This window comes from Myripristis murdjan, chromosome 12 (genome assembly GCF_902150065.1).
Source record: "Myripristis murdjan chromosome 12, fMyrMur1.1, whole genome shotgun sequence".
Lineage (NCBI taxonomy): Eukaryota > Metazoa > Chordata > Actinopteri > Holocentriformes > Holocentridae > Myripristis > Myripristis murdjan.
In genome coordinates, this window is record NC_043991.1 from 835,924 (window position 1) to 850,605 (window position 14,682).

General features: G+C 45.7%; 2 protein-coding genes and 1 long non-coding RNA gene across 12 annotated transcripts in view; 1 reads left to right on the top strand and 2 right to left on the bottom strand.

Moving 5' to 3' along the window:
• c12h18orf54 (chromosome 12 C18orf54 homolog) lies at nt 1–12,853 on the top strand. Of its 5 annotated transcripts, none has more exons than XR_003929062.1 (16): nt 1–164; nt 1,635–1,767; nt 3,331–3,484; nt 3,775–3,942; nt 4,273–4,396; nt 4,485–4,557; nt 5,012–5,207; nt 5,731–5,792; nt 6,285–6,393; nt 7,053–7,169; nt 7,806–7,929; nt 8,768–8,825; nt 9,931–10,092; nt 10,137–10,206; nt 10,501–10,574; nt 11,113–11,180. XR_003929062.1 is itself a non-coding variant. In XM_030065055.1 (16 exons), the coding sequence occupies exons 2-16, from the start codon at nt 1,636–1,638 to the stop codon at nt 11,238–11,240; spliced, it is 1,746 nt and encodes a 581-aa protein (XP_029920915.1). In that variant the 5' UTR covers nt 1–203; nt 1,635; the 3' UTR covers nt 11,241–12,853. The 5 variants fall into 5 exon arrangements, 4 of the variants coding, with proteins under 4 accessions (XP_029920915.1, XP_029920914.1, XP_029920917.1 ...); XM_030065055.1 differs by having other exon boundaries at nt 1–203; nt 10,506–10,574; nt 11,113–12,853; XM_030065054.1 differs by having other exon boundaries at nt 10,506–10,574; nt 11,113–12,853.
• nars1 (asparaginyl-tRNA synthetase 1) overlaps nt 5,329–14,682 on the bottom strand; it is a 26,943-nt gene continuing 17,589 nt past the window's right edge. For 2 of the 5 annotated variants that reach the window (XM_030065059.1, XM_030065063.1), the window contains exons 14-15: nt 13,662–13,793; nt 13,235–13,529 (exon numbers count right to left, since the gene is read on the bottom strand). In XM_030065059.1, the coding sequence (XP_029920919.1) occupies nt 13,398–13,529; nt 13,662–13,793 (264 nt within the window). In that variant the 3' untranslated portion in view covers nt 13,235–13,397. Of the gene's footprint in view, nt 5,396–10,234; nt 10,284–10,420; nt 10,449–13,234; nt 13,530–13,661; nt 13,794–14,682 lie in introns of those variants that run through there. The other 3 variants (XM_030065061.1, XM_030065060.1, XM_030065062.1) reach the window with 3 other exon arrangements.
• The window catches only part of LOC115368767 (uncharacterized), a 28,207-nt gene continuing 25,929 nt past the window's right edge, over nt 12,405–14,682 (bottom strand). For both annotated transcript variants that reach the window (XR_003929065.1, XR_003929066.1), the window contains exon 2: nt 12,405–13,396. This is a non-coding gene — a long non-coding RNA (uncharacterized LOC115368767). The remainder of the gene's footprint in view (nt 13,397–14,682) is intronic.

A 14,682-nucleotide genomic window follows, 5' to 3' on the forward strand; every position in this document is an offset into this window, starting at 1 on the left:
AGCCTTGAATCCGCTGGCAGCTGGAGACGAGCTGCTCGGAAAAATGATATTTAGGAGGAAATAAACCACATTAAGTTTTATCTTTTTATTTTTTAGTAAAGCGAGGAGTTCATTCGGAGCATTTCCTGTTTTTGCTCGCATCTGCTGCTGCCAACGTCCCCGAGGTTTGTTAGACTTTTTTATCCAGCACAGCGAGGCCACAGGTCAGATTTTAACTCACTTTTTTTTGTTTTGTTTTTATGTCAGAAACTTCATGTAACGCCGTACTTTATGTCAAATACATAAACACTGAGGCTGACACGTCCGAACGGGAGAAGTTAGTTTAGTTGTAGTTTAGTGAACTTGTAGCCCAGCTGTTGCTAGGCTGCTGCTAAAACACCAACACTTAGCTAATGTGCGTTTCCTAGGATAGCCACGGAGTTATTAGTTATTAGTTCTTTTTCTTTTCTTTTACATTTTATCCAGTCATTTTGGCTTATTGGTCAAAGTTAGGATTAGGCATGAGTTGGTCATGGCTGACAGTAGAATGGATGCCAGTTAATGTAAAAGTTTAGGATCAAACTGATTAAACCCTGATCCTGGAAAAGTTATGGAATTTGAAATTACATTTTTCTTTTCCAAGCCTGGAAAAGTTTTGGAAAATCATAACTTGTCTAAAAAGCTTTGGAAAGGTCTTGGAAATGGAAATTTCTAGAGACTCCAAAACGATCAGTTAATGCTGTGCAGTTACTGTTTATTGTTTTATTTTGAAATCCGCTCACCTGAACCAGCCAATCAGAGGCTGTGTGGGTCGTGTTTGAATCCAGTTTCCCATTTATTTTATTTTATTTTATTTTTTTATTTTTTCTAGAAGTCACGGTTATTTAATAAATCTCAGTGAGGGTTTAAGGAGCTTGAATGACGTGTGTGATCTAGCGCCATGAAATGTGATATTCATAAAGATGCTTACATCATTATAAAGAGCTGGGATGGTGTGCTCATCTCTACAACAATACTGGGGTGTGGATTCGATATGTATTGTGATTCTGCAGGTATTGTGATTTGATATTAGGATTTCTTGTGATTTTAGTTTCCTGAATCCTCCTCTAGTTTGTGTGTGTAAAGTCTGATGAGGCTGTGATTCTCCTAGAGGTCACTAGAGGTCATTTTCTCCAGCGACGTCCAGTTTGACAAAAGTCTCTGCCTGCAGTGAAATGGCTGCTATGGGGGCCAACATCATCACACAGGAATCAAATGTGGCTCATTGAATCCACAAGAGTCTCAGCTTTCCAGTCAAAGCCAACTGATGCAGCTCCAAGACTGTTTAGGCCCCAGTCTGCACACACACACCATTTTACAACAGGCCACAAGAACACATGTGGACTGCAGGCTTTGGGGCCCAAACTGCATGGGATTAGCAGAAGGTGGGCGTGTCTGCAAAGGGGAGAGAGAACCCATTTTCATTCACAGCTGGAGGTCAGAGGTCAAGGGACCCGCTGGAGACAGACATGACAGATTTTCCCTCAAAATGTAGTCAACAACCTAACATGACAGGCTTGGTATCAACAGATTTGATTCAGTAATAATAATAATTTAAAAAATCATAAAAGAGACTGGTGATACTAAAGTGCGTTGGTTCTTTGTCCCTGTCCCAGCATGCAGTGCGGCAGTCTGGTCGGCGACGTGCTGTCTCCAGAGTCGACCGTCTCCGCCCTGCTGTCCAGCTCGGGTCACCTGAGGAGCAGCCTGGTCCCTGAACGCAACGCCACCTTCACCTACAGAGACAAGGTGTGACGTCTCACCGCGGCTTCTGTCTTTAGACGAGTCGCTGATGAGCTGAGACTCACAGGGAGCAGGAGGCAGGTCTGAGGGCTCAGGACCAGCTGGTGTTTGGTGTCTTTACTTGATAAATGACTGAAGAGATCAATCAGTCATCAGTTAGAATAGATTCATTGTAGAGTTCTCATATTCTGCCCGAACCCGACCCGACCCGACCCGACCCGACATTTTCGGGTCGGGTCGGGTCTAAAATTTACGTGAATTGGGCGGGTCGGGTCGGGCTTCGGGTTCTGTGGGGGATTTTTTTTTATTTTTTTTTTTAAATAAAAAAAATAGAATTATGTGTTCTGTTATTGATTATGACGTTTCATTTTTATGTGACTGGTGGAGAGAGTGAGAGACTGGATTGGATTTGGAGGCTAAACTGTCAGTGACAGACAGACAACCAGCTGTGCGAGCGCAGCGCAAACAAGTGAGAGAGAGTTGCAGCAGTATCCCGCTGTGCTGGCAGACTCGGCAGCAGGGACGGTTTCTGCTATGGGCAGTGCAGCTGCCCAGGGCGCAATCTACTTGGGGGCGCACGAGAAAAATCTCCAGTTTTCTAGACTACCGTATTGACCCGCACATGCCGCGGCACCATCAGTCGGTATCAGGCGGGCCAGCCGCGGCACCGTCCGGTACCGCGCCCACCGGTCAGGTCTGCCGGATCTGACAGGTGAGCTGCCTGATGCTGGCCGGTGCCGCGACCGGCCCGCCTGATACCGACTGATGGTGCCCCGGTGCCGCGGCCGACCGGCTCTGTTAAATAATGGCGAATTTGGCGATTTTTTTTTTTTTTTTTTCGGGCTTTATCGGGCTGTCGGGCCTAAAGTTCGGCTAATTAGTCGGGTCGGGTCGGGCCTCGGGCTGGCCCAGTCAGGCCCGGGTCGGGTCGGGTCTTAATTTTCAGGCCCGATGAGAACTCTAATTCATTGTATCAATTGATCAATTGATTAATCAGCAAATTGTTGCAGCGCGTCTTATCTTATGTTAGACTGAGAGACGGAACCCTTTCAACAAATTCAGATGATTTCTTAAAATAAAAAAAACACAAAAATTCTCAAAATAAATAACAAGAAAACTCCACAAAATTACAAAAAACAAAACCAAAAAAAAATTACCTGAAATAAATTGGTGGAAAATTATATTTACACAAAAAAGACGAAATAATTGTAAGACAAATCCCCCCATAAAGGCACTATATTTTCCCCTCAAGAAGATAATAATAACTAATATCTACAAGAAAATTACCAGAAAATTACCATAAAGGACCTGGAAATTAAAATTTAAAAAATTACAAGAAAAATCGATTCATAATTATTATAATTCTATATTTAAATAACATGAAAATTCACCACACATTTGAAAAAAAAAAAGATTACAAACCTGAAAAATTCAAAATACATAAAAAAAAAAAAAACCTTTCAGGAGGCCGCAGACAGGCTCTGGGGCTTTCAGGGGGTTGAATGGAAAATCAGTGCTGTGTATTGATTGATTGATTGATTGATTGGTTGGTTGGTTGATCGGCTGCAGGACTACACGTCGGCGTCCGAGGCGCTGGACGCCTACATCGCAGACTTCGAGCAGAGTCATGGGGCCGGTGAGTCGGCGGCGGGGCGGTTGGTGCTGCCGGGACGCCGCCACGCCGGGGCGACCGGACCGAGGACGGCGCCTCGCAACAGAGACGGTACGTGACCACACGGCGGCGCTGTTCCCTCCACCACAGGAGAAGAGGAGAATCTGCTTCCAACACACACACACAAAAAAAAAAAAAAAAAAGATCTTTTTTTGAGGTGGGGGGCAGACTGTGAGTTTTTAGGATTAAAAAAAATATTCCACTCTTGTACTATCAGAACATATTTTAGGGTTTTCTTGTATTTTAAATGTCTTTTAAGTTTCGGAGTGCATGCTGGGAGATAAAAGCCTGGTGTTTTTCCTGTCTTGCTGCCCGGTGAGTTTTGGGGTTTCCTCTCTCAGTTCTCAGGGAGCGGCTGACCGACAGGGAGCTGGACTTCCTGACTCTCCCCGTCAGCTCTCTCCGTCACCGTGGCAACCGGGACAGACTCTCCATGACGACGGAGGAGCTGCTGTCCATCCCGTGTGACGGATCGATGCCCGTCACTCACACCTCCGCCTTCCTCCGAGGTCTGTCAGACAGGAAGTCACAGGGAGGGGTCACAGCGGTGGTCATAATTACAAGAAAAATATATGCAGAATTATTATAATTCTGTATTTAACATCAGTGGAAAATTAACCAAAAACTTAAATTAACTTCAACTTAAAAACTTAAACTTTTCCTGTGTGTCAGCGGGCCAAATCCAGATTTTATCTAAGATTTAAAAATGTGGAGCTAAATATTGTGCATCGTGATGTCACCCAAAAACATCGTGATGTCATTTACAGGCCTGACCCCTGACCCCTGACCCCTGACCCCTGACCCCTGACCCCTGACCTCTGACCTCTGTCCTGCTGCAGGCCCGCTGTCCCGCTCTGCAGACGCTCCTGGTTCCTCCTCCAGACTCAGGAGTCGTGTCGGGCTCAGCGGCGCCCCCTCTCTGGGCCGGGAGGACCCTGCAGCCAGAACCTGCTGGACGCCCAGGTTCTGCTGTTCTGCTGATCACATGAGGGTTTGGCCTCTCATGTTTCTTCCTCTTTTTAATTTGTTCTCCTGTCGTCCTCCTCCTCAGGTCCAGAGGAGAAGCAGGAGGAGCCGCCATGTTGAGACCAGACTGCCATGTTTCTCACCTGAGCAGCTTTCAGGTGAGAAAACAACTGTTAATGCAGGGGTCTCCACCCCAGTGCTCAAGGGGCCCCTGCCCTGCCCTGTCTCAGCTCTCCTCTTTCACACCTGATCAGCTGAAGAGCTTCATGCTGATTGGTTTAAACAGAGTCACCTGACCAGGGCGTGTGAAGGTGTGTGGCCCCCGCTGGCTCAGGGGTGCAGGAGCAGAGCTGGAACAAAAACCCTTCACATGAAAATCAGCTGACAAGCTTTGACATTGTTGAGACGTTGATTTGAGAAATGTGCAGGTGTCGTGGTGCCTTCAGGTGCTGCCTAGAAGCTCTGACATCTGGGACTCAGGAAAACTAAATTTCCCGACATCAAGAAGAGAAACCAAACCTGCGACCTCCTTTTCCCTCCTTGTCTGAAAGGCAGTGGACACACACACACACACACACACACAGTGATGCAGCAGCCTGTCTGTCTCTCCAGGCTGCAGACGGGCACGTTGGGCTGGAGCGCCCCCTGCAGGCGGCGGCGGCGGCGGCGTCCTCGTCGCTGCACTTCCCTCGCTGGTTCACCAGCCACAAGTCGGAGATGAACTTCTCCGGGGTCAGCAGCGTCCCGGAGCTGACCTACCCGACCTGGATCCACAGCTGTGAGGACCACGAGCCGGGCGGGGTCAGAGGTCAGCGCTGCACACACACACACACACACACACACACACACACACACACACACACACACCTCTGAGTGTCCACTCATGCTGAAGGTGTTTCTCCTCAGTAGCTGTGTGTGTGTGTGTGTGTGTGTGTGTGTGTGTGTGTGTGTGTGTGTGTGTGTGTGTGTGTGTGTGTGTGTGTGTGTGTGTGAGTGAGTGTGTGAGTGAGTGTGTGAGTGAGTGTGTGAGTGAGTGTGTGAGTGAGTGAGTGTGTGAGTGAGTGTGTGAGTGAGTGTGTGAGTGAGTGTGTGTGAGTGTGTGTGTGTGTGTGTGTGTGTGTGTTGGTGGTGAGGATGATGATGATGATGATGATGAAGGTGTGTGTCCTCAGTAGGTGTGTGTGTGTGTGTTGATGATGATGATGATGATGATGATGAAGGTGTGTGTCCTCAGTGGCTGTGTGTGTGTGTGTGTGTGTGTGTGTGTGTGTGTGTGTGTGTTGGTGAGGATGAGGATGATGATGATGATGAAGGTGTGTGTGTGTCCTCAGCTCCGTCCTGGGTGGCCGAGCTGGACGATGACGAGGCGACACACTCTGCTGCTGAGGCCGAGGTGAGAACACACTGAGGCAGCTGCTGTCTGTGGGATGAAGCCCGGCTGTGTTAATCTGGGATTACCTCTCAGATTAACACAGTCCACATGGGATGAACATCTGAGATTTTCACATTTAAGAATTTTAGACTCATGTTCAGTTTTACATGTTTGTTTTATTTTATTTCAGTTTTTCTCACTCATATACTTTAATAAGATCTTTTATTTTTTCATACACACACACACACACACACACACGTATATATAAGAGTGTGTTCTTAGATAATTGTGTTTTAATTCTCAGGTTTGTTTGTTTGTTTCGCTCATTTTTTTCTTTTCTGGTCATTTCTTTCTTCCTCTGGTTTTGCTGCAGCTGCTATTGATCTGCCTCTCTGGATGTGACACTATTGATTATCTGTTATTAGTTTTATTTAATCTTTAGAATTTCTCTTAATCGTTGTATGTTTATGTGATATCTGTGTGTGTGTGTGTGTGTGTGTGTGTGTGTGTCAGACTGAGCACCAGCAGACCCTCAGGGCCCTCAGGCTTCAGTTTGCAGAGCAGATTTCTCTGGTGGCCTCAGACAGGAAGCAGTCGGACGTGATGGACAGTCTGTTCAGAGGTGAAGACGCTCGCATCCTGTTTCAAACTAAAAACATCCTGTTTCAAACTAAAAATATCCTGTTTCAAACTAAAAATATCCTGTTTCAAACTAAAAACATCCTGTTTCAAACTAAAAATATTCTGTTTAGACATGAGAGTAAAATATTCTGTTTGGACATGAGAGTAAAATATTCTGTTCAGACATGAGAGTAAAATATTCTGTTCAGACATGAGAGTAAAATATTCTGTTTAGACATGAGAGTAAAATATTCTGTTTAGACATGAGAGTAAAATATTCTGTTTAGACATGAGAGTAAAATATCCTGCTGAGAGGTTAAACTATTAGAGCTAAAAACATTCAGAGATGAAAATCCTAAATATTCTTATTAGAACTGAAAGTAAAGGTTTGGTGTTTAGCGGTCGATGGATCATGACGTGTGTCTGAGGTGAAAGCCTTCAGGTGTGTTTCATCGCAGTGTGTGTGTGTGTGTGTGTGTGTGTGTGTGTGTGTTGGAGCAGGAAAATACTCCACTTGCATTTCCTGCTGGTCCACCAGGGGGTGGCGCTGGCCGGGACCAAACAGAATCGACTCACTGTTGTACAGCGTTGTGCTGTCTGTGTGTTTTAGGTCTATATTTCATATTTAATATCATGTTTTTCTGTTTTTTTCCCTGTCAGACAACAAGCTGGAGAGTCTGATCCACCAGGCCGAGTCGGTGCTGAACTCTCTGTCCGGCAGCCTGAGAGGAGGAGCGGACGGACTGCAGCCCCGACCCCCCACTCCTGGAAGTCCAGGTAAAACTTCAGGTGACATCACAGCCGCAGGAAAACGTCCCGTCAGCCCGCAGAGTCCGGCGTGTCGAGGAGGGCTCGTTCATTAGTTTGTTAATTAGTTCATTAGTTCATTAATTAATTAGTTCATTAGTTAAATGAATCAATAAAAATGAGACTAAAAACTAAAACCAGGTGTGAAAAAACATTTACGGTACCGGACATAAAAATCAAATCTATACTTGAGAAAAAATGAGAACTGAAACCATATCGTGTTATTAACTAAGTAGAACCAAATCAGATATGGAGGAAATGTGTTTATTGTTTGGATAAATCTGTCTGTCAGACGCTTTCCTGAAGTGTGGTGTCGTGTTGGAACGCCTGTCGTGAACGTCTTTCACCTTTTCCCCTCATATGATAATAAAAAACAAGCCCAAACTAAACATTCCCAAACAATAAAAGCTAAACTGAAACCAGCAAAGCCACTCTGGAAAATAATGGAGCTGGAAACTAAAATTAGAAACAAAATGAAATAAAAACAAATGAAAAATTTAAAACTATTTTAACTCTGAACATGATAAAGGGGAACGTCTCGTCGTCGTGTCTCTCGGCTGTTTCTCATGTTTCTGACTTGTGTTGTTGTGTTGTTGATGCTGTCAGCCTCCTGCAGCTCGGTTCCCATCAGCCCCGGCGGCAGCGAGGAGCCCGTCGGTGAGAAACGGCCCGCAGACGCCGAGGAGCCGCTGGACGCCCGGCGGTCCCGGGACAGTCGACCTCCCGCTCAGTAAGAACCTGAAGCCAAACCTCTGAACACAGTGCTGTGGAAAAGTATTGGCCCCCTCCTGATTTCTTATTTTTTTGCATATTTGTCACACTTAAATGTTGCAGATCATCAAACAAATTCTGATATTAGACAAAGATAACCAGAGTAAATATAAAATACAGTTTTTAAATGATGATTTCGTTTATTAAGGGAAAAAGGCTCTCAAAACCTTCCCGGCTCTATGTGAAAAAGTAACTGCCCCCCCTTGTTAAATCATGACTTAACTGTGATTGACCACATTTTTTTGGAAAGCTGAGTTCAGTTTCACAGCCACACCAGGCCTGATTACTGCCAGACCTGCTGAATCAAGAAATCACTTAAATAGAACCTGTCTGACAAAGTGAAGTAGGATCAAAGATCTGAAAAAGCAACACATCAATGCTGCCATCTAAAGAAATTCAAGAACAGATGAGAAACAAAGTAACTGACATCTGTTCGTCTGGAAAGGCTTACAAAGATAGCTGGTCTGGAGAGCCTTTGTCCCTTAATAAATGAAATCATCATTTAAAAATTTGTTACACAGATTTGTTGCAAAACTGAACCATTTTAGATCAATGGAGAATTAAAAATGTTCAAAATCGTCTAAAACACCACATCAGGACACGGAGAGCCTGAGGAACGCCTCAGAAACACAAATCAATCAAAACCTTTTTCAGATTTCTGTAAGAAACTTTAAACTGCTGCTCCCTGTTTGGTCCACACATGAGGAGCTGCAGGTCACACACACACACACACACACACGCACACACACAGACACACACACACACACATTTTAACAGCTGCTCTCTTCCACCTGCAGGAACTGTCCAGAGGCAGCAGGGGGCGCCACAGCGTCTCTGACAGCCGGAGAGGCAGAGGTAGGTGTGTCGGAGCCGCCGGGCCGGCCGCGGGGCGGGGTTTAACTGGGGAGCTAACGGCCCTAAACTGACATCGTTAAGCTAACATTGTTAGGCTAACGGCGTTAAGCTAACGGTGCTAAGCTAACATTGTTATGCTAACATCGTTAGGCTAACATTGTTAGGCTAACGGCGTTAAGCTAACATTGTTATGCTATCATTGTTAAGCTAACGTGGCTAAGCTAACGTGGCTAAGCTAACCTGTCTGCAGGCCTCTTATCAGCCAGCAGCGGCTCTGCTTCGGCTGCTGCGTGTTAAAGAGGGAAACCTCCACTCTGCTGCCCCCTAGAGGCTGAAACTACAGGCCACTCCCACTCTGTGATGTCACTGCAGGTATTTTACCTGTGACAGCCAATAAACACACACCTGCTGCTGCATCACAGGCAGAGCATGAAGAGGTTCAGGTGGATGAGGCGTTCAAATCAGCAGGAGCTCAGACAGACAGTATTTATTAAAGACATGAATATTTAATAAATACATGAATATTTATTAAAGACATGAATATTTATTAAAGACATGAATATTTATTAAATACATGAATATTTATTAACCAGACATGAATATTTATTAAAGACATGAATATTTATTAAAGACATTAATATTTATTAAAGACATTAATATTTCATAAACAGACATTAATATTTACCAAACAGACAGTAACAGATGACAAACAGACATAAAGTCATTAAAGAGACATTCTGTGTTTTAACTCCAACCCAAACATGTTGTGGTGTGGAAACGGGGCGGAGCTCAGCTCGCCTCAGGGAATCACACCTGATGTTACCATGGCAACAGAAGAAGCTGGTGATGGTGTGATCTCCAGCTGTGATCAGCTGACGGTCTGACTGTGATGTCGGTCACATGCAGAGCCAGCAGCTGAAGGTGTTTTGTGTTGAGTGGGCGGGGCCGACACCTGTCCAGGTTACAGTGTGGCGCCTGCCGCTCCGCCCCGCCCCGTCTCAGGACAGGAGCTCTCTTTATTATTATTTATTATTTGTGTTTGGTCGTTTGTGATGAAGCCGCCGCTCCAGTCTCAGTCTGACGTGTCGGGTGTCGCCCCCTGCAGGCCGGAGGCTCCTGGTGCAGCAGCAGGAAGCTGCCCGGTCCCGTCGAGGCTCTGAAGCAGATGATGTTCAGGCTGCAGGCCGTGGAGGCCGAGCTGCAGCGACAGCAACACACACACCCTGCCTCAGCACACACACACCCTGCCGCAGCACACACACACCCTGCCTCAGCACACACACACCCTGCCGCAGCACACACACACACGCCGGGCCTGGACACACACACGCTGGACCTGGACACACACACGCTGGACACAGAGCGCACGGCGGCCCAGCAGGTAGATATGAGTGTGTGTGTGTGTGTGTGTGTGTGTGTGTGTGTGTGTGTGTGTGTGTGTGTGTGTGTGTGTGTGTGAGCTGACAGGAGCTCTGTGGGAAACTTTGATTTGATCGTTTTAGAAGTTAAAAAAAATAGTGCAAAACCTTTTTGAGAAAGAAACATTTGCATTTGCAGACTTACAGGAAGTGTGTGTGTGTGTGTGTGTGTGTGTGTGTGTGTGTGTGTGTGTGTGTGTGTGTGGCGGGCAGTGATGGTTTGTTAATGGATCTGTTTTCTTTCTGAACACCTGAAGTTTAGTTCACGTCACAAAGCGTCGCCTGAGTCCCAGCAGCCCGACTGTTCGTCTGGTGGAGCGTCGCTGCACAGGTAAACTCAACACACACACACACACACACACACACACACGTTCCATCACAGCATTTTATTAGTTTGTAGGATTTTGGTCGTATTTCTGGGTTTTAGGGTCTCAGAGTCGTAAACACTCTAATACCCACAATGCCTTGTGCTACACAGCTCGCCGCCCGCTGAAGACGGGAGGAAGCCCAAACTGTCACTTTATCAGCTCAAAACGCACCATCATTTGTACTCGCTAGTTTGTTTATTTTTTTGTTGGTGTTTTATTGCACATCTGAATTATAGTTATTATTATTGTTAATATTAATTGTGTTTGTTGGCTGGACTGTTTCCTGTCCTGCCTGCAGCTCCTCAGATGAATCGGCTCCAAATCATCTCCTCTCTTGTGTTTTCTGTGTTTTGTTCATAAACCCTCGTTACAGAAGTTCATCACAGGAATATTAAGGATGATAAAAGTTTGGGCCACAGGAGCGCAGACACCTCAGTTATTATTTTAGTATTTTCTTAAAGTAATACTGAGTACTGTGTGTGATCTGCTGTTTGTGCTCAGAGCGCTGCAGCACCTGGAGACGCTCAGGAGCCTGGTGGACGAGGAGGGAGGAAGAGGAGGAGCAGGACCCCGATGAAGAACTTTTTAAAACGTTTCCTGAGGCTTCATCAGACTCTGCCAGAGACTGACTCAGCCAATCAGGTGGCAGGAGGAAGGATCGTGAACCTGACAGCTGCAGTGACATCACTTCCTGTCAGAGGGAGGACAGGACTTTGACTCCCTCGGCCCAGACGGAGCTCCCAGAGTAAAGGCAACACGTTCAGAAACCAGCAGCAACAAACAGGAGCAGCTCAAGAAAAACCAAAAAGTCCTGGGTCCGTTTTTTTTTTTTTGTTTGTTTGTTTTTTTGGCTGTTGGGACTGGAAAGTAGATCCGGCAGATGCCGTCTGCAGGAAACTTCCATATTGTATCCCTACACCAGGAAGAAACGGCCCAATAGAACTTTCTTTCTCTCACACACACACACACACACACACACACACACACACACACACACGTATTTGTGTATTCAGTCAGAGATTAGCCGCAGATTGTTTGGACATTTTGAGATTTAATTGGAAAAAAAAAACTTTTGTTACTTTTTGTTTCAAAGCAAAAACTTTGCGACGTGTTTGAAGGGTTTGGGTGAATTTCTGTTGATTTCCAGTTTTATATAAACTTATAAAAAACCTCAATGTGCAAAGAAAACACTTTACATTTTAATTATCATTATTAATGTTGCCCTTATGTGAACCCTCTCTGAACTGTAAACAGATTATTTATAGTCATTAGTTCATTAATCAAGTATTAATTAACAGTCAGAAACTGAAGTGATCAGTGTTTTTATGACCATTGATGTTCAATGTGAAGCCGTACAGTTGTTTTTTTTTTTTTTTGAGAACCTGATTTAAAACAGTTTTTCACTCTGATCCACTTTTCAGTCCAATGATACTGTTTTCTTGTAATTTTTCTGCAAATTAAACCGATGTTCCAGTCTCTCGTTTTTGCTAATTTCACCTTTTTCCCAGGAAATTTATTTCTTTCAAAAATAGAAAAGTAAAAAGCAAGAAATGATGCATAAGTTGGCAAAAAAGTTACAATGACCAGAAAACTAACAACAAAATATTTTTCATAATGACAAAGTATATTTATAATTAAAGCTTTACTTCTTTTTATTTTAACATAAAGGTCAGATCAGATTGTTTCTGAAAGGCGGCTCATGCAGCCCCGTCCAGGACCCCCGGGGGCCCCCGGACCCCGACTTTGAACACCTTCCCACCCAGACTGAAGTGAAGCTCGGAGCCGCTCAGTTTTGCTCACATTTTATTCAGAAGCTGTGAGAGACTTTCAGGTTACAAGGCAGATGAAGACAACAGATGGATCGCAGGTTCCCCGCCTCAGCCTGGAGAACCAGAACCAGAACGGAGAACCAGAACCAGAACCCGAACCAGAACCCAGCCGAGGCCGGAGAACAGCCGACAGACAGGAGAGGAAGCAGAGACTCGGCTCAAACAGAAAGATGACGAGGGAAGCGTCTCCAGGATCAGAGTCCAAACAAACGAGATGAGCTGCTTTTGATTTTCCTGATCGAATCACAAATCAGACGGATCATCAGGATCATCAGGATCAGACGGATCGCCGCTGATGATCCTGATGATCTGCTGAGATGATTTTCTCTGACCTGTTAAATTGTTTACCGTGTCGGTGCTGTTGCTAGGCAGATCTGTGGCTCAGAAATAAACAAATAAATATTCTGCACATTCAGACTCTGTCGTCATTTAACTTTTGTTTGTGTCGCACCGTCTCGTGACAAGAATACGTGTGTATGTGTGTGTGTGGTATCTGAGCTCACACTGATGGCAGAAGATCATTCTGACAGTGATTTAATTTTTTTCAGCCTCTGCTTTCAGTTTTATTTTATTTAATTTGTCCCGAGTGATAAAATAACGGTGATAAAAGCTGCGATTCTGAAAACTAAAGTCTGACTTCCAGCTTCAGCTCCCAAACACAAAACAAGCAGGCAGAATCAGAAGGGGCAGCTACTGTCGTCACGGCGATGACATCACACGACGCTGACTGAGGGGGCGGGGCCTGAGGTTAACTGAGTGGGCGGAGCCTCCTCTCTCCGTTTAGCGAGTCTTTGGAAAAATCATGATGCAGGAAATGAAAAGTTTACTGAACAAATATGGAATCGAGTTTTATCCTGATACAGTAAATAGAGTGAAGGGCGGACTGAGCACTGCCACACCTGGACCACCTGTTGGGACAGAGTGTGTGTGTGTGTGTGTGTGTGTGTGTGTGTGCGCTCAGGGCCGGCAGCGCTGGATGAATCGGGGGTACAGACACACGTCTCTGATGTGGTGTCTGTTGAGCAGCCAGGTGAGGAAACGCTCCAGACCCAGACCATAACCGCCGTGAGGACAGGTGCCGTACTTCCTCTGCAAGAAAACAACAACAACACCTGTTACAGAACACACCCTCTGAAACACACACGCGCGCACACACACACACACACACACACACACACACACACACACACACACACACACACACACACACACACACGTTACCTGGTCGGTGTACCAGTAGTATGGAGTCGGGTCGATTCCCTCTCTCTTGTATCCCTCCAGCAGCTCCTCAGAGTCCCAGATACGCATCGAGCCGCCCACGATCTCCCCAACGTTTGGCATCAACACGTCAACCTGCAACACAGCAACACGTCAACACGTCAACCTGGAACACGTCAACACGTCAACCTGCAACACGTCAACCTGCAACACAGCAACACGTCAACACATCAACACGTCAACCTGCAACGCAGCAACACGTCAACACGTCAACCTGCAACACAACAACACGTCAACCTGCAACACAGCAACACGTCAACATGTCAACACGTCAACCTGCAACACGTCAACCTGCAACACGTCAACCTGCAACACGTCAACACATCAACCTGCAACACGTCAACCTGCAACACAGCAACACGTCAACACGTCAACCTGCAACACGTCAACCTGCAACACAGCAACACGTCAACCTGCAACACGTCAACCTGCAACACGTCAACACGTCAACCTGCAACATGTCAACACGTCAACCTGCAACACGTCAACCTGCAACACGTCAACACGTCAACCTGCAACACGTCAACCTGCAACACAGCAACACGTCAACACGTCAACCTGCAACACGTCAACCTGCAACATGTCAACACGTCAACCTGCAACACGTCAACCTGCAACACAGCAACACGTCAACACGTCAACCTGCAACACAGCAACACAGCAACACGTCAACCTGCAACACGTCAACCTGCATCCAGTCTGGATTTCGGCCACACCACAGCACTGAGACTGTACTTATCAAAGTCTTAAATGATATTCATCAGAATAATGATGCATGCAAATCCTCTGTCCTGGTATGACTAGATCTCAGTGCTGCATTTGATACAGTTGATCATAATATTCTACTTAGCAGACTGGAAAAGTGGGTGGGACTCACCGGCACTGTGCTACAATGGTTCAAATCTTACTGACAAGACAGGGACTTTTTTGTGTTAATTGGTAACCATAAATCTGAGCGAAGCAC